The sequence below is a fragment of the Falco cherrug genome, chromosome 6 (assembly GCF_023634085.1).
Source record: "Falco cherrug isolate bFalChe1 chromosome 6, bFalChe1.pri, whole genome shotgun sequence".
In the NCBI taxonomy this organism is placed as follows: domain Eukaryota; kingdom Metazoa; phylum Chordata; class Aves; order Falconiformes; family Falconidae; genus Falco; species Falco cherrug.
The window spans coordinates 52,905,098-52,931,991 of NC_073702.1; the positions used below are offsets into that span (position 1 = coordinate 52,905,098).

General features: G+C 37.8%; 1 protein-coding gene across 8 annotated transcripts in view; it reads left to right on the top strand.

Moving 5' to 3' along the window:
• MAP7 (microtubule associated protein 7) overlaps nucleotides 1-26,894 on the top strand; it is a 127,317-nt gene that overhangs the window by 79,603 nt on the left and 20,820 nt on the right. For 5 of the 8 annotated variants that reach the window (XM_055713601.1, XM_055713602.1, XM_055713606.1 and 2 more), the window contains 7 exons: nucleotides 1,350-1,427; nucleotides 12,885-13,048; nucleotides 13,852-13,963; nucleotides 14,853-14,939; nucleotides 17,383-17,493; nucleotides 22,878-22,991; nucleotides 26,387-26,535. In XM_055713601.1, coding sequence (XP_055569576.1) covers nucleotides 1,350-1,427; nucleotides 12,885-13,048; nucleotides 13,852-13,963; nucleotides 14,853-14,939; nucleotides 17,383-17,493; nucleotides 22,878-22,991; nucleotides 26,387-26,535 — 815 coding nt within the window. The remainder of the gene's footprint in view (nucleotides 1-1,349; nucleotides 1,428-12,884; nucleotides 13,049-13,851; nucleotides 13,964-14,852; nucleotides 14,940-17,382; nucleotides 17,494-22,877; nucleotides 22,992-26,386; nucleotides 26,536-26,894) is intronic. The other 3 variants (XM_055713603.1, XM_055713604.1, XM_055713605.1) reach the window with 3 other exon arrangements.

A 26,894-nucleotide genomic window follows, 5' to 3' on the forward strand; every position in this document is an offset into this window, starting at 1 on the left:
CAGACACAGCAACTTAGCAACTCCCTTATCTACAAGGCCACAAGTTCTGCTAACAACTCTGTATCTTAAACTTTCACTTCTCGCTCCCATGGCTTCCTTCCAACGAGCATAACTGTGTCTTTTTCCCCAAGGTCAGTTTTCACTCACTGATGCTGTCAAGCTGGTGCGAGAAATACCCACATCTAGGTAGTTCTTTATCTTAAAATACTTAAAAACTGAGTTCCCCTCAATACTAAGATAAATCAGACCATTTCTTTATACCCAGAAATCTTTTTGATTTTTCTGTGAGGTTTTTTGTTTACTTGTTTTATTCAAAGCAGACTTTTTCAGTGCTAGTTAAAAAAAGCACAAAATTAACAGCTTTCCAGGTTTAACAGAACAGGCTAAGGATGAGTAGGAAATTAGTTTTGGCAACATGCTGAGATGAATTGGTAACTTGTATTTTGTTCCCTTTTTCTCTGGAAAAACTCCATTGCTGAGGCTGGAGGTAGAATGCTAGCTGTTAAGCATTTTGTCGTCTTCTAGAGAACTCACAGACCAGGTCGTGTTTTTCTAAAAAAGCCTGAATTTTTATAGTCAAGCCTGGGCTCTGACACAAATTTTTTGGGCCAATTGCAGATATTTTTGATAAAATCACGTAGCTAACTTTCAATCTACAAGAATAGTTGAAGAAACTATCATATTAATTTACTGGTATTATATTAGTCCATGCATGTGATGCTCTGTCTTAATGGATTTGCCAGAGCTTTTAACACATGTGCACTCAAACATCTGTGGAGATCAATGTCATACTATCTTCAGAAGATCGATCTGAACTGCTACAGTGTTTTGAATCAACCTGTTTTGCTTGGGTACTGAGCTGCTTCAGTCTCATGTAATAAGGCTTATTGGTTTTCAAAGGCAATACTAGTGGGAAGAGTACTAGCACTGTAGTAGAAATTTCTGTGGATGCGTTTTGGGGAAAGGATATGGAATAATAATAGACAGTATTTTGTCAGAATGCTCTCACTCTCAAGCAATCAAGTTGTTACAGGCTTAGAAACAAAATAAAACTTGCTGGGTTTTCACAGGCAGTAGTGTTGCTTGGAATTCAGAGATAGAACTTAATCCGTTGTTTGGGAGTGTTTTACAACTGGATAATTAGAATACATTCATATGTTTTTAACTGTCATTCCCCTGCCCACCCCCCCACCCCCCTCCCAAGTTGGATTTCTGGAAACGGGATCTATTTTGAAAGAATAACTAGATTTGTTTAATGGTCATTCCCCTAAAAAAACACCATACCCCGTTTATGGTACTATTTGATTTTATGCTATATGACTAATATTTCCCCCTCCCTCTATTTGTAGATCATCCAACAATACTAAAGGTTGATGATAGGCAACGGCTTGCTAGAGAACGGAGAGAAGAACGAGAAAAACAGCTAGGTAAGGCCTATTCTATGTTAAATTTTTTTTTTGTTTTCATTCATGGACTATCATCTGCATTCAGTGTTTTTGCCAATTTGTTTTCAGGAGCATTCAGCGAACTGATTGTGCTAGATATGCTGTCACATCTTTAAAGTAAATCTTTTAATTCGTGCACATCTTGGGATTCATCATCTTTTACATACCTATTACTTTTGTGAGTCTGAATGAAAAATGGGTTGATTTCTGAAACCCTGTAAGGAAGCTTCACTGATGAAAATGGAATTTTGAAGATATAGAATATTTTACCAATTAAGATTAGACTACTTGATATGTTGAATGTCCTTTATTGCCGTAAAATAGAATAGCAGAACATGTTGCCAATGTATGGTTTGAATTTTTCTGTATAAACTTGGGGTTCCTTACGTAAAACCCTTAGCAGGTGTCAAGTAGATGTGCTCAATGTCTTACAAAATATCACATGGGCATGAGCATGTATAACAAACACTGTTCAGGTGAATAGTGAAGGTTACTTAACAAGCAGCTAGTGATGGGCACTATAGAGTGTGGCGGTGAGATAATTATAGAACAATGTGAAGCCAAATTGATGGCTTTTTGGAAAATGTATGTTTGGCTGCCACAACATTCTTTGGCAGTTGGGAGGTTGGGAAACACAAGTATTTCCTCTTATTTTTTTACCTGTTCATTGTGATTTTTTTGGATGCTGCATTGTTCTTATGGCTGGAGAACCAGAAGTTCTTTATTTCCATTTCCTAGCTTCCATAAGTTTATAGAACTATATCATGACTCCAACTAGACTTATGCTGCTTTTTCTAACCCAGAGAGCCATGAATTATTGCCATCTAGGTCTTAATAGGATTAATATCCTTTCTTCTTTACAGTACCTTATAACATTGTACTAGCCATGCCTGAATCACCAGGGTTTTTTTTAAGGGGTAAAGGAAAGCTTTGGGTTTGGCTTGTTCAAAGGGATAACATGACAGGATGTTCTCCAGTCCCTAAAAAGTTGCTCCTGGAGTTGGAGTTGATTGTATGCATGGCCTTGATTTCTTCGGGTTCTAGAGCAAATGGAGGTTACTGGCCCATTTTAATTACTTTGTCATAATTACACCTTTGTGTCTTGGATTTATTGTTTTTTCAGGTTCAGTCCTTGTGTAGTAACAATGCTTTACTCAAGTGCAGAGTCTTTAAGTCTTCCTGAATTTTGATTTTTCTAGCTGTTGATAAATGAATGTCTGTTACTGGAAGGACATGACTTCTGTTGAGAAAAGTGTAATTTTTTTATGACCTATTTTTAAAGTGACATCAAACCATAGGGTTTTTTTTTCTAAGTTGACAAGGAATCCTTCATTCCTAAATGGAGGAGTTCTGCACATCCCCGTGATGTATGAGTGTATTGTGTGTTCTTGCATGAAGAATTATTTTGAACTAACAAGAAAATTGAAAGTCGCATTGTACTTTCATTTCTATATTTGTCTGCTAACATTATGATTTAGGAGCTGTCTCTTGAGATTTGTGTTCCAGTACAGCAAGGCAATTATTTTTACAATGCATGCAAGCTTCATGTTATTTTTAGTGCAGAACCTAGATAATCAGTCACTCATGTCATGTGAACCATAGCAAAACCCATGCCTAAGCTGTCTATCTTAAACATCAAGTTGTATAATGTTGTTACATAAATGTGTCTTGCTGAAAATTAGAGTTGGATTTTGTTAATACTGGAATGTCAGCCATGTGACAGTAAAGCAACTAAAGGAAGGATTGTTTTTCTTTTTTTTTTTTTTTTAATAGAATTAAGCTGGATTTAAACTTATTTCCTCTCCTTTTGATTCAGGGGATCTGTCAAGTTTAGCAAAGGCTTCTTTTTAAGCAGAAGTTGAGAATTGCAGTGATACCTCAAGTGAAGTTATTCCCTGCTCCCAGAAAAAAGACAGTGTTCTGTAAATGTAGAGCTGGTAGTAATCTTTAGCAATTTCATTTTGTACTTTCAGCAGCTTGAAATGCAGGAGGTCACATACATCTTTTAATGAAATTTGTTTGACCCATCTGTGAGATCATGCAAAGTACCAGTTTAGTAACAATTATGTTTATTGGGCAATATTCTGCTATTACAGGAGGGTTGATTTGAGATTATTTTTTTCCCCAGTTTTGTTTACTCTCAAGCTTTAATTTTTTTCCAGGTTCCACTGTGCTGTGATAGATGTGGCTTTCAGTGCGGTATAATGGGTCGGTCGGTATGTGCTTGGCACTCTTGAGGATTTGCTTGCACCTGGCAGTGGTATTTTAGCAGCTTTATTCTACTTAGCACACTTGGGTGTCTACCTCTTCTCTTTTCAATGAGACTTTAGGGAATGGGAAATATGAGTGCATATTGTCTCGGTATCTGCTGTTTCTTGAGGATTATGTTATGCTGCCTAATTGAAAAGAATAAAAAGACTTCTACAAAAATGCCCCTTTCACCTTTATATATTCATGTCTAGTTTTGGAACTTTCTTTAGAAAACATAGAAGGCACACAGAGACACATATGTTATCTTGGCTGTTCATCCCATCAAAAAGAAAGGATTTTTTTTTAGTTCCTTCACTGTAGGAAAGGCTTTGCTTTTGAAACGCCATCCCAACCCTTCTGAAAGATGAATTTTTGGCTTTTTTCTGTGCAACTCATGTTTTCCATAAGTTGTGCTGATTTGGGGGTTTTAGCTTTCTTAGACTTGCCTTTTCATGTGGGCAAAGATAAAGGAATTACTTGGCAGCCATGCTTCAAGGTTTTTATTCCTCTGACCATTTGGTAATGTGTGTATTACTTGTTGATATGCACATTCAGACCTTTAAAGGATTATTAGGGTAATCTTTGCTTGATTCTCTAAATAATGCTTTTCAGTGTGTCACTTGCTCATTGGTTTTTGTTTCGCGCTGTTTCTGCTAGTGCTCTTCCCACAGTGCCTTTACATGAAGCGATCATCTGTCCTTTAAAATACAAGTGTCAGATACCTCTGCATGAGACCAACTCTCTTGGGTCATGCAAGACAGGGATCCCAAGAGAGGCAGTGGTAGGTGAGGGTGATAGCTGTCAGATGGGGCTGTTCTCAGAGGACAGGGTGAAGGGAGCTGTCACACTTCTCCTGGCTCCAGCCTGGCACTATGGCTCCTTTGCATGCACCAGGCTGACTGGCACTGGAGGCTGTGTGAGACACACGTGTCAGAACTGAGTTGTTTAGGAAGGCAGACATGGTAGATAGTCTGGTCAAACTGGAAAAGTCTAATAAAAGCTACTGCTTTTTCAGGACGGGCCTTCACCCTTAACTCTGCTGTACTGATTGTATCTGTACTGGAAAACTGAACAGTACTGCAGAGCATTCCCTAGGGGTGAAACTAAACTGGTCTTGCCTTTAAACTGTTATAATGGATCCTGGCAGGGTTTTGACACCAGCTGACTAGCTGTCTCCTTGCTGATTCCCAGACAAGGTTTGGGAATTGGCAGGCAAGGCCCATGAGCTTTTTCTCATGCATTGATAGAATACTGTCACCACTCTGGAGGGCAGTTTAGTAGTACAGGTGAAAGTTGTTCCATGCCAGTTGGTCTCTGAGCATGTTCCATTTATTAGCATAAACCTGGTTTCTCCGTAACTGGCATGAAAAATCAAAATGTGTTTTTCAACAGGGAAATTTATTGGGATTTTAAAATAGGTAACATTCTGATAGCCTTAGGGAGTGGCCTAGCAAAGTGGTAGAGTTGAGGATTTCTTCGTTTTACTTTGCAGTGTTTGGGTCCCATATTCTTGAGAAAATCATTTTAAGTCTTACATCTGTGCATGTTTTATCTACACTAATCCTGCTTGAAGACTGACCTTTTTTTAATCACAATTATGATCCTGACAAGGACACATGGCTCATTTAGTTTCTGGCATTGAGGACAAAAGATGGTAATCCTGCCATCTGACTTAACACATCTCCTTAAATGAAAAGTTATTAATCTTAGGTTTTAGAATATGTCTACATTTCAGGTTGGCTAAATCCATTAACTTCTTAATATTTACACTGCATAAGCATTAAAATAATATTTTAAAGATCACCTTGATACGTATTCCTCCCTCATTTGAAAGCAATCATTGGCAAAATATCACACTAATAAAAATTACTCATTTTTTCTGTTACTGAATTCCTTCTGGCTTATTCTATTCTCTGGCAGTTGGGGACAGAACTTTATCCAACATTTCCACAGTCAGAAACCCCACTGAAACTGGGAATCAGCGACCTTAGCATATGAATAGTTTTGGGATGTCCTCAGAGGACTTGAGTGTCAGAAGGGTTTATAGGAAAAGAAAAGAATTTTTAAGGAAGATTAGTTTAAAAAGTTCTGTGCTGAATGTCCCTCAGAGCATGGCTACTGGGGAAAGGTTAGCTTAGAGATTCTAATGTTAACTTCAGCTTTAATTACAACTCTGAAGTTCACTTTCTAATTCAGTCAGCCAGCCATTTCTGTGGAACATCCCCATTTTTAGGTATGGTTAAAGCATCACTGATCCATTTTTCTACTAATGCAGTGAGGAGGAAATCACAGTCTCAGACAGTACAGAGCTGGCAGTGAGGAAAGGTGAAACGGCGGTCAGAGGAGAGAGCTATTGCTGAGGTCAGTGCTGTAAAATCAGAAGAGGGAGAGGCTGAAAAGATTGACAAAGGCTTAATAGGATCTTTACTCAGGTAAGCTGTCCATCCAGGGTGGATGCAAAAAGCAGACTAAGGAAGTGTGGTGCTAGACTGATCTGCCTTCATATAGGCAGTAAACCAGAATGGAAAGGACTAAAATGAAGAGACAGCAGAAGAGACAGCAAAAGAGGAGCTGAGGGGACATCCCTTGCTTCACATGGATGAACAGAAAATAGAGGCTTTGACACTTGATGCATGCTCCACCTTCCCTCACAGCCTAAAACCCTTGCAAAGAATGGTACTCTGTGTGTGTGCATGACTGTGGAAATTTAGCTTCTTTCCCCAAAAGAAACATGCATGGTTTGCAGTTAACATCTCCCGCATTAAATCAGTTAATTCTAGTGTAAAATTGATTGGCTTCAAGTCTTGTGTGTGCCTTAATAATGGAATGTTTCTTGATTGGCCTTGGTATTTTGGTGTTACTCACTTCAGAGGGGCCAGAAATATAGCCTTAGTTATGTTGCTTTGTAATGTAATCCAGCATTACTAGTTTGCTAACAAACAGAAGGTATTAACAGCATGTCCCAGGTTCACTTTCTACTCTTGTTTTTATGCTCTCATTTTGTGTCTTTATATCACATGACTGTTCAAATTCATAGATTGTACTAAGTAATGAGGTAGAGCACAGATCAGGCTGTGACTTATCTTTGTATCTTCCAGCTTTAATGTAAATGTTCTTATGCCATTTAAGCTTTCAGCATGCAGGTACTGTTTGCACAGTGACCAAGCTTTCTTCGACTTTCATGCACGTTGTCAGTCAATATGTGGAATTACAAGGGAGAGAAGTATTGTGAAGTTGTTAAGTCCCAGCCCCAAGAAAAAGCCTTTTTGTTGGACCGTACCTGTAGTGGAGTCCAGAATTGGCTCAGCACCAGGCATAGCTCTTAGCTTAGTTTCTGGAGGAGCCATCATAAAAGTGGGTATTTCCCCTTCCCGCATCCTGCAAATCAGCCACTCTTTCAAGTTGATTGGACCTTTTAGAGGTGTCTTCTGTTTCCTCTAGGCTCATCTTCTGATTCCTTCTGTTAGCAAGGCATCTGATGTATGTGTCTGTATGAACCATACTTTGCTGTGCTTTCAGAAGCACACCTGTGTTTTGAATAGGGTTTAATACCCCTAATTTTTACCTCGGAGTAGGCTTTTTTAACCCTTGAGTAAACTTTGATTTTTAACTCTAGAATATAATTTGTTAATTTCTGTCTGGTGACAGGAATTTTACAGGAAAAAAAGTTCCTGTAAATTCATGAATAGGGACATGAGAATGAAATAAAAAGATGTTACTTTAAACTTTTTATTTTCCTGAAGATACCATCATATATCTAAGGATGCTAACTTATGTCACTGTATATGTATACCTTATAGATGGCAAAAACTGAGCCCTTAAGTTCATGCAATAACGTAGTGTATATAGGAAGCAGTAGACAAAGCAGATATTCTCCTTTGAGTGTCTCTAATAAGAGAAAACGTAGGCATTGATATTGTAAAAAAAACCCCAAAACATTAAAATTTAAAAGCAGGAAAGACTATTTCCCCATCTGAAGAAAAAGTTAAATTAATGGAAATAAATATTACACTTTGTCTCAGAAAACAGATATATCACAAATCATGCTTTTATATACTAGTTAAATACTTGATCCAAGCATAAAATTAGTAGCTTCCTCATGCTAACAGATGGGTGTGTATTTTCTGTTGCCTTTTGCTTGTAACTTAAAGATGATAGAAAAAGATAGCTTTTATATTTGTTTGAAATGAGATCTATTTATTTTGTTATAATTTATTCCAGCCTAACACTTCCTTTTGCCTTGGTTAATCTGTCACTAATGTATGTTTCTGTTGTTGAGTTGTCTCCTTATCACAAAAGTATGATTTTGTCATCTCTGAGGAGCAGAAAGCTGAAGATTAGTGTTCTATCCAGAGGTTCAACATTCTGATTTTCTTCCCAGCAGGGAGAATGTATGTGAAAGTTAACTCTTTTACATACCAAAACAAACATATTTTCAGCCTTTCTCTTCCTGAATTTAATCTTGAAAGTTCAAATATACTATTTGCATTACTCTTTGTAAACGACATGACAGGGTGAAGCCTGTGGAAGTCGCCACAAATAATGCCCCAAGAAGGTCTAACCGTTTATATTAATGCCAGAAGCAGCAAACTATCTCTATGTCTTTTATAGGCAAATTAATATTGCAGTGACATCAGATACGGAAGTTGTTGGATATTTATTCTCTGCTTTTCTTAATTTCTCATATCCTTCAGAAAGTGCTTTATTTTCCGTAAAGAACCAAAGAGCCTTTTCATGCCAGGTTGCTATTGTAATTAGATTCCAGGCACAAAAGATCCAGTTGATCTCAGGATCTGTGGAAGTCTTCTGGCTCGCAGCAGAAGTGTCTTGTCTTGATATGATCATTAGAGTCTGCGCGTAAGTGACTGCTGAGTAAAAGCCAACATGCTGCAGCTAGATGAATTTCATGAGATATGTGCTACCAAGCTCCTTATTTGCTCTTAGCGTTTTCATAGATAATGGATGTTTTAAAACTTCTCAAAATTATTTGGTTGAACTCTAGTTTCAAGCAACTACACTGTTTGGGTTACTTGGTGTGTTCAGGGTCTATGTAACAGGGAGTGTGCAGTGTTTGGTTTTTGTTTGTTTGTTTGTTTTAATTCATTTGTATAGCACCATGGTGACAGGATGTTGTAAGTCTGGAGCATTTCCTATGTGAAGGTGAGTAACTTAGATTGCAAACATATGATGTTGCATGAGGGAACAATCTAGTTCCATTCTTGAATGGTTAGGTAGGGAAGCTAAAGCTTGTAACAAAGATCAATAAAATTATGCAAATCCTGCATGCAGTAAATGAAATGGACCCCCGATTTCCTTTTAAGAGGAGGTTAGGGAATTATTCTAATTTTTTTTCAAGATCTCTTTCTGTGACATCTACAGATAAACAATAAATACTGGAAATTAAGACTAATTGTAATAGTTTGTGCATGTTAGAATAAATTAAGTCCATAAAATTATAGACTTTGTTAAGTATTACAAGCTCAGCATCTGTATGTATCTGTGCAATGCTGTCTGCGGAACTGAAACAAACCTTCTGAACGTTTCTGTATCAGAAGTGAAACATATCAGTAGACTCAAATAGGAAACAATTCTGATGGTAAGAACTAGCAGGAAAAGCTTCACAGGAAGTAGTGATGGAGAAAGAATAGAAGGAGAGAGTAATATCTTATGCTCCAGGAATGTCGTTTAACAGTTATTTAACACTAATAATTTTTTTTATTAGTTACAATTTATTATAATTAATTAAAATTGTGTGGCTTGGCCTAGTGGATGGTGTCCCTACCCGTGGCAGGGCGGTTGGGACTAGGTGAGCTTCCAAGTCCCTTCTAACCCAAACCATTCAATGATTCTATGATTACTACAGTCTAGCACTAATGAATAATTATTTGAGGAAGAAGAGGAACATGATAACCTAGTGTTGAAATGGGAAAAATGATTCAAATATCATGTTGTTCACAGGGTATTATTAGTTGGGTTCTGTTCAAATTTGGTTTTATGAAGTAAAATATTTTACCTGTTCTGTAAGTGTCTCTTTCCTTCCTTTTGACTCCTCATGAGTAATAGGCATGATTTCCCAGCCTCAATGAGCCTTCTGTGAAACTTCTGTCTTCAGACAGGTGTCCAGTATACAGTAATTTCTCCTGTTGATGGAAGAGAAAGAATTAATTTTTGGAGAAAATATATCCTAAGCTAGGAGTATGATTGTCAGAGAAACAGAAATGTGATATTGCTCCAAACAGAATTGCAGAGGTCTTTGAAAATGAGACAAAAACTTTTGAATGTAATGTGTCAGCCAGCACTTTGGTCATGAAGCATCACCCAAATAGGTAAAAGTTAATATGTTTGTGTGTTTTGAATAGGAGGATCTGAAGTGGTCCTGTCCTGTAATAATAAAGTGTTAAATTTATCTGACATTTTCATCAGAGATTCAGGAGAAAGGAGGAGTTAACATGAAATTTTTGCAATGCAGAATTCAAAGATTAATGATACTCTTTTTCCCTTTAAGTGTAGCTACTTTAGAAATGTCTTTTGCCAGCTTTTAGATGGTATTAAAGATAGTAAGTTTTTTTTGTTTGTTTGTTTTTTAAAAAAAGCAGCTGGTTGAATTTAACTGGGTTGCTGCTTTTGGAGAATGTTTTCCTCATTTGCTGAAGAAAACATGGTAAATGCATGTTGAATAAGTGAAAAGAACAGTATAGCTCACTAATGTGGCTGCCTGTTTTTGGGCTGTCCCTATTCTGCAATCCAGCTATGCAGAAGCTAATAGGAAGAGCAAGCTTTTGCAAAAATCACAACCTTTCTGGTGACAGGCTGACACTGGTTCTGCCCAAGGCATTGGTTAGTGAAGTTGGATACTTAAGCAGAAGGCAAAAAAGGGGGACAGCACCTCAGAGGTGGTGAGTCTTACGTTTCAGTTGTTCAGGATGTAACCGGAATTGTTGAAAAAGGTGAGCTCAGGCTGAGCCCTTTGCTCAGTCTCCCCTGGACATGGGCAGCAGAAAGACAGCACTGTGAGGGGTCACGTAGTTCCAGAAGGGTGGACCGTACCGAGTCATCTCTCTGACCATCCGTTCTCTTGGTGAGCTATTGGCTCTCGAGAAGGGGCAGCAGATGCATGTTTCTGGTTTACAAATTAATCTTGTGTTTGGAACACCAATTTTGGCTCTATTTGTTATGTTGTAAGTCTTTAATACAGAAGGAGGAGCCTTTGCAGATTTCAGTTGGCCTGGAAGCTGCTTTTTCTGCCATATTCTATTTTCTGCCTTAGTCTGCAGTTTACATTTCTCAGTCACTTAACTAAATTAGCATAGAAAAGTATTTCTGTAAATCTTCCACTGGCTCTTGCATTAGTATTTCACACTTGTAGGTGTCACTTCTCACAGCTATTGTTACTAATTATCTAAGTAACTGTACTGTTTCTTGTTGCTGTAATTACTCTAGCTATGATTGTTAAATTCCCTGCAAACATCTTGCTGAACTTTCACCCACCTTGCCAAGAGGGTGTCTTATGATAGTGTGTAGCTGCTGAACAAACATCTCTCTGCTAGTTTGTATCCCACAGCAAAGCTAAAGGTGCTGTCTGCTTTTCTCAGAAAAAGTATTTGGCATCTGAAATGGTAGAGAGCTGCGTTCTTGAGCTGGTCTGTTCAGGATAGGGATTTTTTGAGAGATTGCATATAGGTTTAGAGTGTACTTTAAATTCTTTATTAGGTGAGGTGGGATTTGTTTGAGTAGGTAGGGAAGTGAAGAAGAGCAATTTCATGAAGATGAGTCGTAGAGTTCTAAGAACTGATTGCAATGTCTGCTCTGAACATCTACCAGCAATTGGGTTTTTTGGTTTTGATACGTTGTGTCAACAACACTACAAACATCTTGGCTAATTGAAGGCTGAAGTTGCTGTTCTAGAGTATGTTATTATAACAATCAATAGACTTTCTTTTTTTCTTTTTCTTTCTTTTCCCTTCCCCCCCTTCCCCCCTTTTTTCTTTCTTTTTTTTCTCTCTTTCTTTTCTTTCTCTTTCTTTCTTTTTTCTCTCTTTCTCTTTCTTTCTTTTTTCTCTCTTTCTCTTTCTTTCTTTTTTCTCTCTTTCTCTTTCTTTCTTTTGTTTTTTCTTTTGTTTTTTTTCTTTCGGTTTTTTTTCCCCTGGTTGAATTAAAAACCCAGTCTCAGTCTTAGGTAGAGAACTTCCTTACATTGCTGGCCTTGGAAACTGAAAATCCTTTAGGCGCTTTGTTGTGCTGGTTCCCTGTTGCTGCTGTGTTATCAATGAGCTCCTTCTGTGTATGGTTTTGTAATGTGGTTCTCAGTGATGTTTGTCTTGTGACTGTCACGTGCATCTCTTCCTGCACTCCCATCTGTCAGTTCATGAAGATCCAGAGGTATCAAATGTCCAGAATTTATAAAAAGCAAGTAACAAGGTTTTTTTAGAACACAAAAATTTCTGGGACCTGAAGCTTTCAAGACAGCGACGGGGAGAGGTCCAGAGTATCGTATGTAAGTGGTTTCATATGGACCGTTTGAGCCCGTGTTCCAGATAGTACCTTGGTGACAGTTCAGACCCTGATGGGGAGTCTGATTTGTCTTGATTAGCACTTCTGAAACATGTTTTTCAGAGCTGTGCAGCAGTGAAGTTATATGACAAATTAAAGTTCACCTTTAGACTGACTATTTTGGTGGGTAACTTGTTTGCTTCTGGTCAGCTGTGAGTACAGTTAGCAGTCCAGGTGCTAGAATTTGTCATCCCAACCACTTCAATCAAAAAAATCTGTATTGATCACTACAGCTATATAGTGGTGATAGTTTTGTCTTTCTTTTTATTATCTATCTTTTTATGGTAAAAGATGGCAGAGAATTATCATGGTTTGTGTAACAAGTGTGGTCACATACATTTGACTTCAGTATTTAGGTATTTTAAACTAATAAAAAACTTTTTTCCACATAGAAACTATATGCTCAAATAATTTAACTATTCCTGGTGGTAATTCATAGTAAGTAAATTGAAATTAAATGAAATGAATGTATGACCAGGGTACACAATGTTTTAGTACATAAGGAGAGATTAGGATATTATGTATGTCCTCTTAAGAAGATGAGTTCATTAGTTTTTCCATTTAGCTTGGTTATTCAAATTGTATTAAATGATTCGTCACATGTAGCATGTTAATACTTTTATTTTTGATTTTTCACAGCTGCAAGAGAATCAGTCTGGTTAGAAAGAGAAGAGAGAGCCCGGCAACATTACGAAAAACACCTAGAGGAACGCAGAAAGAAGCTAGAAGAGCAGAGATTAAAGGAAGAGAGAAGGCGAGCTGCTGTAGAGGAAAAGCGAAGGCAGAGAATAGAAGAAGATAAGGTAAGAATGAAAGTAATGAAAACACTTTTCAGCTTGCTTTTACCATAAGATATGGTACTACTGAACTTCTTTAAGAGCTGAAGGAAAGAATGCAACATAAGCCATGGTCAGTATGAGAGTGTATGAAAGGATTTTAAGAAAAGGATTTTGCTTGCACAGATACTGCTTCTTGAAGTGCACTTTATGAATCAAATGCAGCTAAGTTGAGCATGTCTAGCTTACAGTGTATGGCACTGCACAAACTCTTGCAGAAAAATAAAAATCGGGTTGGTTTTGTATGGTTATCTGTTAATTCTTAGCTATTCAGTATAACAGTAGAGAAATATTAGGTGCCCTAACAAATCCTTTAAGAAAGTGTGTAATAAAATATGCTTATGGCTGATTTGTCTTGGTTAAGCTGGCACACAGTGTGATCCTACGTAAATCAGCTCATCCTTGGTTGGGTGTTTTTTGTTTGTTTCCTATCTCTCCCACTAGTATTTAGTAGGTGGGAGATACAAGGTGGGCAGTAGCCCTAAGGTGTGTTTGTGTAGTGGCTGCCATAACAGAGCCACTTTTTTCTGTGCATTTCTGCAGTTCTCCAACAGATCTTACCTTTTCAAAATTACAGTTAAAATATTAACTTATTTATGGCTTAATTGCTGCTTAATCCTGTTGTAGCGTGTGTCTTCGTGGGCAGCACATAAACTTGAATACAGCTCCAAGATGCCTGCTAGGTGTTGTCCATGTGTAGCAGGGTTTGTTGAGAAGATTAAGTTAAAAAACCCAATAGTATCCAAATGTATTATCCTGTTGCACTTAAGGAACGACATGAAGCTGTTGTACGTCGCACAATTGAAAGAAGCCAGAAGCCAAAACAAAAGCAAAACAGGTGGTCCTGGGGAGGAGCACTACATAACCGCATTAATAACACAGGTAAAGAGGGAGACTTGGTTTGCTAGCCAGTCTGCCAGCCCTGCCAGTTAACTGAAATTTACTTTGCTTCTGTTAAAACAATTCAGTGTATGCTGGTTTGAATTCTTTGCTTTTGATCTTCTCATTGCTAGCAATGGCATGTTTCTGACATTTTTGTGTGGCAAAAAGTTAACAAGGAGAAATCTGAACAGAAGTTAAAACTTGTTTCAGGGGTTGAGTAATTATGTAACTCCTATCTTGCTACAGCTTCTCGCTTCTGCCGCTTTGCTGTTGTTTCTGTACGTGTGGGTGTGCTTGTGCTGTGTCAATGTTGTGGTATGAGCTACAGTGTGCAAATAGTAAATATCATGGCTCAAAAAACAGGTCTAGTGGAAATGACCAAATACTGAGAATAAAACAGACACGAGGAAGAAAAATGGTTCTTTGTAATAAGCTATCTGTACCTTGTACAGATATTTTGGGAGCTAGAAGTCCCTTCTTTCCCCTAGAAAAACTTAGAGATGGGCAAATTAAGTTTAAGAGAATTTTAGCTATATGCTTTTTACTTCAATTATCTTCTCTAACTTAATCTGCCAATCATTAATGTGTATATGCCCTGTTAAACATGACTGAAACCCAAAAAAGAGAACTTGTCCTTTATTTCTTTCACCAGAAGCTGGTACTCAGAATTCTTCTCTCCCTACTTTAATGTATACATTTCAATTTGTCCAGCCTTTCATCAAGGAGGAAAAAAACATTAAGAAAAGAATGCTCTGAAATCTTTGTTATATATAAGTTCAATAAACAGTTATTTTTCATAAAAGGTTATTTTTTTGCATAACTCTGTATAACTTACTTGATTTTTATTTTCTTTACTGTGAAAAATCATTGTCTTGCATTCTGTCCCTAGGTTATTTTTTTGAATCATCATTCACCTTTCTCGATTTAGCAGGCCTGGAGCACCACTTCAGATCTCTGGGTGGTGCTAGAAAACCTGGTACATAATTGCTGTGGTTTGTTGATTCCTTTACCCATAGCTAGTTCTCAGGAAATGAGATCATCAGTAACTAAACCACCCTCATGTAGTTGCAATGCATGCTTAACATCATGCTGATAGATTAGAACTGTTGTTAGTACCAGATTTTTTCATTATTACTTATTTTTACTATGGAGAGTTACTACTGGCTGACTCTAAAGATTTGGCACAATTCACTGAAATGAACCATAATATTCTGTCAACTGAAATTCAAGGAGACCCAATTCGAATATTTTGGTCTTTTCTAAAACCCTTTTGGCATACTACATATACACAGGATTTATAATTATTTTGCACATGAACACAGAGATATAACCAGTTGCACTGGCTGATGTGTTGCTTGTGGATATTTTAATAATTTTTTTAGGAAAATGAATTTGGCATGTTCTACATTTATTGCCAACACTTACACACAAATCCTCATGCTGAATTTCCTTCATTTAAATAACGTTAATAGACACAAGACAAACGTTGGCATACCAAATACAAAAGGTGACTTTTCATATTGTCATTTGGCATTGTCCGAAAGCTGGTTTATGCAGTACGTCCTTTATGCCAACTGTAGAAACTTTTTGGCTCTACTGATATCCTACACATTTTCTCAGCTATAGATTAAATATAATAAATCAAAAGCCCCATCCCATTCGCACAAATACTGTTCTGACAAAGATCTGTGCATATGAAGCCTGAGTATCCTCTCTCCAGTACTGAGTCGCACACAGCGCTCTTCAGTATACCCCATAGATAAATGTGGGATAATCTTGCTAGCCTACAGAGACCTTGTTCTTGTCTATAATGTTTAGATTTTTCCTTTAAAAACCCACTTCTGAATTTTATCCCCCTTCCAATACCCAGTTTGCTGATTCTGTACCCTCACTGGGTCATTCTAACGTTAGGCAAAGTGAGCAAATAATCACATGGGGTAGAGGAGAATCTTTCTTCGTTCCAACCAGTTATAGTGAATCCTATACAGTTTATAGATCTGGGGAGAGTAAAGGTACCTTTTGTGTACTGTATTTCTATAAAATATTTTTTGCACACAGTGAGTGTACTTTAATCCACTAGGTCAGAACAGGTAAATAGAATGTTGGTGTACTTGTCATAAATAAAAAACTGAAGATAATATTTCAGCAACATCCTTCATGTTGTCAGTGTCCTGAGTTTGTATCTGCTTCCAAAATGGTATGTGGACATATTTTTGCACACACAGAATATGAATCAGCAGAGCATTTAGGCATATGGTCAAACCTCATTGCATTTGAGCATGGTTGAATGCTTTGCTGAGTAGTGCTGAGGTTCAGTACATGCTAAAATGTAAGCAAGCAGAATTGACTCTCCCAGCACCTTCTGAATGTCAAATTTCCAAATGGAAATTTGCAGTGGAGGACATGTAGGTGATGCCTGTAGCTTTTTTTTTTTTTTTTTTTGAGACAACAAAAAGCATATCAACAGCCTGTTCAGCTCATTCCTGTTCTTCTGCCATTGCTAGCAGACGTTGCCATTCACGTGACACACATGTACAAAGTGTGTGTGACCTGTATTGAAATAACCATCACAGCCTCAGTAGGGTGCAGACGCTGCCTCTGCAGCAGTTGTGCAGGCAAATGATGCAATATTGCTCTAAAATGTACACAACTTAAAAGCAAAATAAAACCTTTTAGTATTGCATTGCATACATTCCAGGCATGTGCATTGAAAGCAGTGTAGCCTTCCACAGAGATTAATTTTCTTTATCTGCTAAGCTGTGTGCTGTTTTCGATTGACTAACTACAACTTCATTCACAGCAGGTAGAAAATGACTGCGGTGGGAAGTTTAGCACTTATACATAACTATGGGATTTTTAACTAAATCTTTTAATTCCTTTTGTGCTTACTCTTGCTTCCCTTGTGCACTAATCTTCCTTTAATCTTTTAGCATTGTATTATCATGATATTGACCACCTGCCTAGTAACAGTGCCCTGTCAAATGTCACATTTTATTCAGGTGCTAACGGTTATTTTAATTAATAACCTCACATTTCCCATCATGTTGGTCCTTCCCTGAAGCTTTCTACTGTAAGTCATGAGTAAGGTTTTTCTAAGTATATTGAAAGGAACAAGGAAATATCATCTTGTCTACTAGTACCCACTACAGATCCTCCATTAAATCCTTGGATTTCAACCTGATCAAATGATAATCAATAACAGTCAATAAACAGAGTATTTTAAACATTAAACTTAAATGGTTTTGTGCCCAGTCTTTGAGTCAACTGTACAAAGTCTGCTGAGATTTCCATTCTATTTTGAAAGTTCTTTGTGGTAGAGCAGGAGTGACCTAGTCATGTTTTCCTCCTCCCGCTAGTGAGCTAGGAACTTGCACTACTGCATGTAGGCTGTCAATTAGCATTATCTCCATTTGTTTTAGATCCAGACAGGCGGTCTGTTTCAACAATGAACCTTTCGAAACATGTTGATCCAGTCATTAACAAGCGGCTCTCCTCCTCATCTGCAACATTACTAAATTCTCCAGACAGAGGTACAGTTTCAAAGAAAAAAAAAGGAAAAAAAAAAAGCAAGAAAGAATGTTCTATATTGATGTATTACTTTGCACATAAAACAAGCTTCTGAAGTCATTTTCTGTGCTTCATCTAAGTGGGAGTGAAAAGACTTCAAATGTGAAAAGTAAATGGTTGAACATTTTTTCCTGTGAGAAGAAATACGTATTTCTTGTTTTTTAAAACAAGAGAACTTACCTAAACAATTTTCCTTTAGCAAATGATAAAAGCAGTGCTTCTGTCAGGTTTTTAGTAAATGAGGTACAACTATTGAAAGAATACATTGCTCCATAGTGCATGCAATCATGTGTGACTTTTTATTTGCATTAGGCCATTTGTCATTATTTTGCTTTCCTTTCTTCTTTGGTAGTAGTTCTTGAATATCTAAGAACATGTTGCATGAAGCTTTTTTTATTACCATTTCTGGTTATTTTTATTGAAGAGGTATGGGTGCTTTTCATATAGTCTGTTTATTGACTTTTTGTGTCCAGTTACTTTTCAAAGATTGCTTTATTTCAGCGTATGTTTTTGATGTTTGCAACTCTACACAACTGATAAACCATCAAGCTTTAAAAAATTAACATAGCTGAATTGCTGCCTCTGTTCTGAGGATTTATGAGATTGAAGTATTGAGCTTAAAGGAGTTTTATAAAATAATGTCTCTTGTATGTCTCGTGCAAAGACCTTTACAGAAAAGGACTTGGTAGGGTTGGGTTTTTTTGTCCTCTACTGAGAATGAGAGGTTATGTCCCATTTCAATCCAGACAAATGTGTGCTTTAAAAGCCAATTTTTAGAATGTAATTTTGGTTGTGTTGCAAAACTGATTGGTAGATATCATTATTTTATAACTTAACCAAGTGCCATGTTTTAATGTGCATGCTTGTATGCGTGTATCTGGTTGACTTGATGAGCCATGTAGAATCTGGTAACTTGCATAAAATACAACATCATATTAGGAAATAACCTATTACAAAACTCCATATTTTTTTGTTCTAAATGTTGAAATTCAGTCAGTTTTGATTTTATTAGCTTTTCAGGTGTATATATATTTTTTTCCAATGCTTGCTGTTGTATGCCAGGGGATACTTCCTTGACGAAAGATCCTGTGGGGACAGGGGGAGGCATTAAATATGAAGGGTAGTCTCTTGTGGACTGTAACTCATTGTGTTATAGTTTTTGCCATGAATTTCAAATTCAGCAGTTAGACTGAATAGTAGGCAGTCTAGCAGTGGGGGAAGGGAAGGAATATGGAAGTGATGGCCACATGTAAAAAATTTTAAAAGTTGAGGCATTCTTAAGAGCACAGAACTCTTCAGAAGTCTTTTGTGTCTTTGAGTCCATGAAAGGCAAATCCAAACACTGTAAATACCCTCTTTCCTGTGCAAAGTCATATACCTAAACCTAGTTGAACATCTATCTGGAGAAGTGCCACTGGCCTCTCCGGTGGCCTCCACATCTTAAGGCAAGTGCTTAAAGGAAAGCTCTGTCTGCTCCCCATTTCACCTTCCAGAGGGCACCCGAACACACTTTGCCTGTAGTGCATACTCCCACCTGCAAAACAGTGAGCTGGAGATGAGAATGATAAGCTTACCCTAAGTGGCTTATAGCTGTCATCAAGAACACGTCTTCTGTTAAGCAGCACTTCTTTTCCATTTGAAGGACAGGATATTTTTTTTATTGGGGGTGGGTGGGGTGGGGTGGGGGTTGGCCCAGCAAAAGACAGAAGTTTTCATTAACTAATTGCCCAAAAGACTGGTTAATTCCTTTCTAAGTATAGTATTGCTCTTTATGCCAGTTTTACCACGGGGCAGTTAGGCTTCTCAATATACTTTTATGTTAGTGGTACAAGTCTGAGTAGCTGTAACAAAACATGAATACGTACATTCATGTGGAGAAAGTTGCTGTTGACCAATAAATTTGGTAATTGTGCTCTTTAAGGAAAGCTTAGCAACTAGATAATACTTTAGATAAGGTATGAATTACACACTATTAGTTTTCAGAAGGAAAACTCGTACCATAGCTGTCTTCCTTCTCATCTCTGCAGTGCTTTTTCTTTCAAACAGGTGGTGGTCTCAACCACTGCATCACCTTTTTCTGCCACCTTTATAGAAGAAATTCAGGGGCTCCAGTATTGTTTCATGTTGAAAGAGAATCTAAGCATAGAGTAGATTTTTTCCCCATCTGCTCACCATGTTTGTGGCTCTGTATGAGCAGCCACCACTATTATCAGTGAGAGTCTCCTTCATGGTCCTCATCAGGAGGCCTGTTAAATCCCTGCTTCCCACTTGTTCCTAGAACTAGTCAGATGCTGCTGTTTGCTCACTTGCAATTCACTCTGCCGCAGCTAAGACAACTTTCCAGTGTTCATTTTGTATATCCTGAAGACAAATACAGATTACTTTAATCAATTCACGGTTGTCAGCTCCCTCGGACTTTGTGTGTTTTTCAGTTACAAGTTAGGCTATAAAGATCTTTGATCTGTTTAAACTAACCTGCTTGTAGCTGGGGATAGAGGTACTTGCTTGCACCAGCAACCTTATCATGAATGTGCTTCCTGTGTGGAAAAAAGGCACAAACAGCCCTAAGAGCGATAGCTTAACATAGGGTGAGAACAAAAAATACTTTTTCCCCTTATGTGTCTGTTGCTTTGAAGGACTGAATATTGAAAACATCACCCTAAGTTGTTAAAAACAGTAAGAGCAAAAAAACCCCACACCTGGCCTCATTGTCTTGAAGTTGTTCTTACTATTTTGGGATGTTCTTTGTTTCGTATTCAGTTTGCTTCAGTGTGAATTGGATACCAAAATTAAATTGTTCAGTGTATTTAAGTGTTAATACTCTTGTACTTGGAACTCAGTGCACAAAAGTTTGTCTGTTCTAGGTTAATGGTGATACTACTAACATTTAGAATCCGTATTGAAAGCATCCTATTTGACACTTTCAGGGAGCTGTGTGTTTGGAAAATTCAGTATGTAGTGACCTTGATCCACAAAGCCAAGTTTTATTTAAATGAACTCTGATCTAAACCCATTTTAGAGATTTATGGGAGACTTCACTCCAAGCTCCTGGTTAGAACTATTTTGACAGCTCTGAATCAGGCCCATTGCTTTTATGGAGAAGAGTTTTTGTTGGTGTCTCTTAGCTCACCGCTGATGCATACCAGCTAGCTCACTCCCAAACCCTGCCTCAGTGCTGTAAGTTGGATGCTGTGGGCACACGGTTGCTTCCAGTAAGTGATGTGGATATAAGTGCCTCTGTGTTAGGGGCAAAGAGAAGAGAGAATTAAACTATACTCACCTTTAGGGTAAATGACATGGGATAGGTGAATCGTGGCAATTCAGTGCTCAATGTCATCAGTCTCTGAGCTGTGTCCTCTTGAGACTACTTCATCTCTGGGGCCTTGTGTAAGGTCTGTGGCTGCCCCACAGGGCTATATTACATTGTGACATTTACTTATCAGCTGTTTGCAGCCATACAGATGAACTCGAATTGATAATGTAGTACTGATGTACTGGCGTAAAATTTCAGGGATTGCTTTCTGAAGTTGTATGATCTTTGTGTTAAACTACGGTAGAAGAATTTCTCCATTGTCATCCGTACTCATGCCTGTGAGCCTTACCTAGTAAAGTCTGAGATCACGAAAAAGAATCTTGTCTTGCAACAGTAGCTTTAAACCATGATCATAGTGAGTGAGCATGGTGTGCAGAGAAGAAAGGAAGCCAAAATTTTTACCATTATTGCATCCAGTTTAATTGTAGTTCTGTGACTTTTCTTCATTATTAAATTACAAGCTTAATGATAATGTGTGTGCTGTAATGGAGGTCTCTGCAGGATATTCTCTGTCTCTCTATAATCTGTACCAATGCAGAACAGAATCATTCATCACAAAGAGCTCTGGCAGTAGTATATTGTGTAAGGGCACTTATCTAGAGAGCCTGCTGTGTTTGAGAGTCCTGTATTTCTATAGTAATGCCCCTTATTGAGTTAGCAGAATTTAGGGGAGCAATCTGAGAAGTGAAAAACAGCACTAAGGGCAGATTAGGCAATTGTATTTTCGTAGGATGAGATTGAGATCGGCCCCTCTATTCATGGGGCTCAGCATGGAGTAAATTAAAGACAGATTCAGAGTTTATGGCTATTAAGTGTGACGAATGTCTACCTTTAAAAATGCAAATTAATCTCAAGTTTATTACAGCTATTCACTTCAATGAATGTTTTAGAAAGCCTCATCAATTCAAGCTGCAGTTTTGTTGCCATAAACACCAAACTAGGGCCAGTGAATGCTGGAATGTAAGAAGACCTGATTTCACGTGCAACATCAAGATTATTGCTATGGTATAAGCTTATCATAATGAACTAGTATGGGAACTAGTTGAATGTTTCATTTTGTGATGCTCATTATAATACAAATTGTTGCATCAGAGTATCAAAAACAAATCTAGTTCAATATAAAAAATAACTTCAGGGCTCTTTTGGTTACTACTTCATCCTGATCAATGTTTATATAATTTGTTTGTTGTTTTTTTTTTAAAAGGTCAAATTTTACAAGGCAAAAGGAATATATTTGCAAGCTAAGTTTGCATTAAGTAGTATTGAGAAAAGCAAGGCAAGGGAGTGATTGCAGCCAGGTCAATGTGTAGTGTTTCCAAAACAGACTAACGGCAAAAAATCGGCTCTTGTTACTGTTCTAAATTGAAAATTATCATTGGCAGGTTTTTTTGACAGAGAATTAACGATCAAATGTACTTACTGTATTCTGTGACTTCATGTACTACTGAGACAACTGTAGGTGCTGAGCTTGGTATCTGCAGTTGTGCATTGTATTCTTTTGAGATGCTTTGATAAAATCTCTTTGACACAATCCTCTGTATAGTACTAAGCAACCTGCTTTGTTTTTTCTAGCTAGGCTTGCAGACTTTGGAAGATGTTTTAGTAATTGGTCTTTTTTGGAATTAAAAGACTACCATATGAGTAGAAAGAGTCTGGGACACAAACGTCTCTGCCCAAGTCTGTATTTAGGAGTGGCAACTGCTTTTCTAGTATAGAAGTTATGCTATCATTCCAAATAGGGAATGGGGCATATGTGTAAAATGCCAGTATTGATTTAATAGTTTGCTGTAAATGCCACAGGCAGTAACAAAAATTAAATGTTCAGATATATGTGTTCCTATACAAATCCCTCTACTAAAATGGAGTAAGAATAAAATGTATTTCACTGCACGATTGTATGCTTTTGATCTCTGAAGGACAGTTTCAAGTTTGTTGTGGTATGCAGTAGTGAGGAGATAATATTGATACTTCTAGAACATGCAGTTGTTTGTGAAGTGTTTGATCTAACATCTTGCTTGTATGATGCACGTTCAGCTCGCCGTCTGCAGCTCAGTCCATGGGAGAGCAGCATCGTTAGCAGGCTCCTGACGCCCACTCACTCATTCCTGGCCCGAAGTAAAAGCACAGCTGCGTTGTCTGGAGATGCAGGTAAACCTAAGAGAACAGAGGCTTCACATCTCAGCCACTTTTCCAGATTCCCTGTGGGACGTTGTAAAGTTATTGATCTAATTATGAGTGTATGGTAGCATCCCAGAATGAGCTTGAATGTCCGTGATTACATTGCATGACAGCATGAAATCTCATTTGTACAGCTGTTCGCTATGCCTTTTTCTCCCACCACCTCTTTCTTAACTTCTTTTGCCTCTTCATCAATACAACAAATGAATACACTACATGCAGGACAACAATGTCACACTGTCAGTAGGGAAATGTGCACAATGTTGTAAAGAGCTGATTCAGCACACTCACTGCTAAGACTGTGAGCTACTTGCTGCAAAGAATAGTTTCACACTCTACCAAGGCAATTCCCATATGGAACAAGTTAGGCTTGTCGAAGGGCCCTGGGTGCAGTGGATTTAATACACGTGAATTTAAATGTTTGGGTTTATAATAACTCTAAAGTTCTCTGGCAACCCCAAAACTGCTCCCTGCTGTACTTACTGAGGGGAAAATCAACATGCAGAAATGTGAAAATATTGCTAGGTGGTAATTTAAAGACCAGGCAAAATTGAATTCCGCAGACAACTAGGTAATACCTGTTTATCATGTATTTCAGGCAGGTGACAGCTGCCTCCTGTCTTATCATAGGATGTTTTATGATCATACACTGGGGACTTTACCATTATAATATATTGCTGCACACGCTGGAAGTTTAAGTCTAGGCAGGTCTTTCTTGTCTGATGTGGACAGGATTTTTATTCTGATTAAAGGACATAGAAGGTAAGAAGGAATAGAGATCTGGTAAGATTACTTTTAAAGAAGCTTTTACCTAAGCACTCTTATAACTAATTAGGCTGCAGTACATTTCCACAGGGGTAGTGCTGCAGGAGCAAAAATGCGCATGATATTCTGCAAACAGTGGAATTACAAGTACAGAATTCCTTTTCACTCTTCACAAACAGCAGCTTGTAAAACTAATACTTAATGTCATCTACCAAGCAGGACATTGGAAATTCAGCCCTTCATTAGGGAATAGTTGAGAAAGCAGTGTCTTAATTTTGTAAGTGGTTACTTCACTGGAGCAAGTGTGAAGATTTTTTTTGTGACTGCTATTGCTTATTCTGTGCAGTAAATGCTAAACTGAATGGAATATTGAGAAAGATTGCAAATAGCAGGTATGACTGATTTGTTAGTCATCAGGCTGAGGTAATTCCCTGAAATGCCTTCCCTACACTGACTGGAACTGCACCACCCGGAAGAATAATCCATCTGCTCATTGTTTTCCAGGTATTATTCTCTAGGGGCAATAACTGCAATCCCTTCATGCAGGACACTTCCTGGAGATTAATGATCAGGTGGTGGTAATGGCTCACAGCTGTGCTCTGAGCACTCAGCTCATCCCAGCCTGTCGTCATTCCCTAGAAAATTACCCTGCTCTTTGGCTGTAAAGATAAGTTACAATGCAAAAAAATTAAAATAAAATTAAAGATGGATTCATGTCCTTAAATTTTAAGTGAGCTATTAGGGTCATGCAGCATAAGAGTATGTCTGGGTCTTTTTAAAATGACTCTCCAAAACCAAAATGTTTTTTAAATAACTCTGCAAAAGCTCCTCTGAATAGATGTAATCCTGTTGGTTCAGGCAGGATTCACTGGGAGTGCTTCCTAAAGCATTGTTTGGCAGCAATACAAATGAAAATGAACTGCTTGTCTTTTAATACTTATGATGTCATCCTTGGTGGTAACTTCAGATTATTAGTGCACAGCAAGATAATTGATTCAGAGAGGGTTGAGAACCACATAAATTATAAGCTGTTTAAATCATACATTGTGCCACTGCTTCCAATCTGGTTTAGATACACTCAAAAAAACCCCAACCCAAAACAAAACAAACCAACAGCCACAATCAGAAAACCCTGTTTTCTTGTTTCTTGGTTTTTTGAAGTTTTTTTAAGTTTGTCATCTTATTAAACATAAATCCCTATAAATGATAAGGCAAGCATGAGTGCTATTGCTGTAACACTTACATGAGACTCTATATATAATGTCAATCTCTCAGTGCAAGAGAATTTTCAGCGTTAGTACTGTTAAGTTGATGAACTTTTCCTTTAACAGCAACTGTACTGTTGTAAGACTGAAAGAATTAACTGTATGTGGAACTGCAGTCTTTCACGTGTGCTTAGAGAGAGATCTACAGGCAAGAAATGTTGGATGTTTTTACTAAGGAAACTGAGGATGTAATTCTTTCTCTCTCTCTTAAAAAAAACAATGGGAGCAGTGGTGGTGATGGCGGTGTAGGAAAGATACCATATAGAAGTTTTACTTTTCCTTCAAGTAACGTGCTGAATAATAATTATGCTAAGACCATATTAAATGACCAGGAAAGACAAACAGGAGCAGAGAAATGAAACTCTACAGTAATAACGTAGTTTTCCCCAGCCTTCTCCTCCTGTTAAATCAAGAGAAAGCCCAAGAGAATACTTTGCTGCAAAAAGTTCCCCGTAATACATTTTGCAGTGTTATGGTTCTATTGAATATGTAATCAGAACATTGGTAACCTGCCATTGGCAGGATATCTTTTGGTAATAGTCTTGTCCTTGTGCAAACCAATGAAAACTGCAATCCTGGGTACTCAAATACAAATTTCCAAGTTGATTTATTGTTATTAGTCTGCTTTTTGTAATGTGTGAAATAGTTTGCTCTTGAGAATGTATTTGAGTCAGCTGTTATTCTAGCATTATCAAGAAATACTAGAAGTTCTTAAATGGACGGGCTTCAAATATTCCTAAAAGAGGGATTTTGAAGATCACATCACTTGTTAAAAATTGTAGACAGCCATCATTGATTTTCTAGGTGAAACTGTTTTGTACTGTTAATGTGTTTAGATCTTTGTGTGTATGTCTCCTTTTATTTTTCTTCCACTTCCAAGACCAATTATAAGGCATTCTGATTTTCAATTTGATTATTTTCTATTCCAAATATAATTGAACCTTGTGTCAGTGCATCTACTAAGCTAGTCAGTCAGAGCAGTCATTGTGTCCACTGCTTTTTCAGAACCACCAGTTGTGTAACAGCTTAACAGGAAAACATTGTTACTCTCTACTACCCAGTTATGTGGCATACTTCTTAATTTATTTAAAATAAATTCTTAGTTTACAAATGTAAAATATGTGAATGCCTATTGAAATTGTATCATTACTGTATGTGTGGCCAAGCTAATGTACCAAATGATGGTTCTGACTTGAGAATTCCTCTATGTATTAATACCTTCTTTCTTTTCTGTCTTTCTCGGTTGTTTCTGTTCCTGCTGGCTTTCCTCTGTCAATTCTCCAATGCTGCTCTGTAATTAAAATTAATAAATAACAAAACCAACCAACACCGTAGTTATCCCCATTTGTCCCCGTTCAGCATCTTGCAGCCCCATCAGTCCTCTGTCCTACAAGACCATGAACTGTAGGAATCCAGGAGACCGAGCAAAACTTTATGCGTCTACTGATGCTGTTGGACGTAGGAAAACAACGCATCTTGCTGGGGTAAGCATTCCACCATGTGTATGTAAGCTAGCGTCTCATGTCATGATCACCTCATTGCATCGCTTATTAGGACAGGAATAGTTGCAAGGATATTGTCTAAGTCTGATCCTCCCCCCTGCACTGTCCCCACCCCCTCCAATTTGTTTCACGGTTGGCTGGATTTTAACTGAAATATAGTACATTATGTGGTGATGTGGCCTGATTATGCACCAAAGAATCCATGTGGAAAAACACGCATGTTTACAGAGTGGATGCCTTGGCTTCTTATGAGGCTCAGGGGCAGTCACCGCATGTGTGGCCTTTCCTCAAGTGGATCTTTGCTGCCTTTTAAGGCCTAAGCTGTTGTTGCAGCTTTTCCC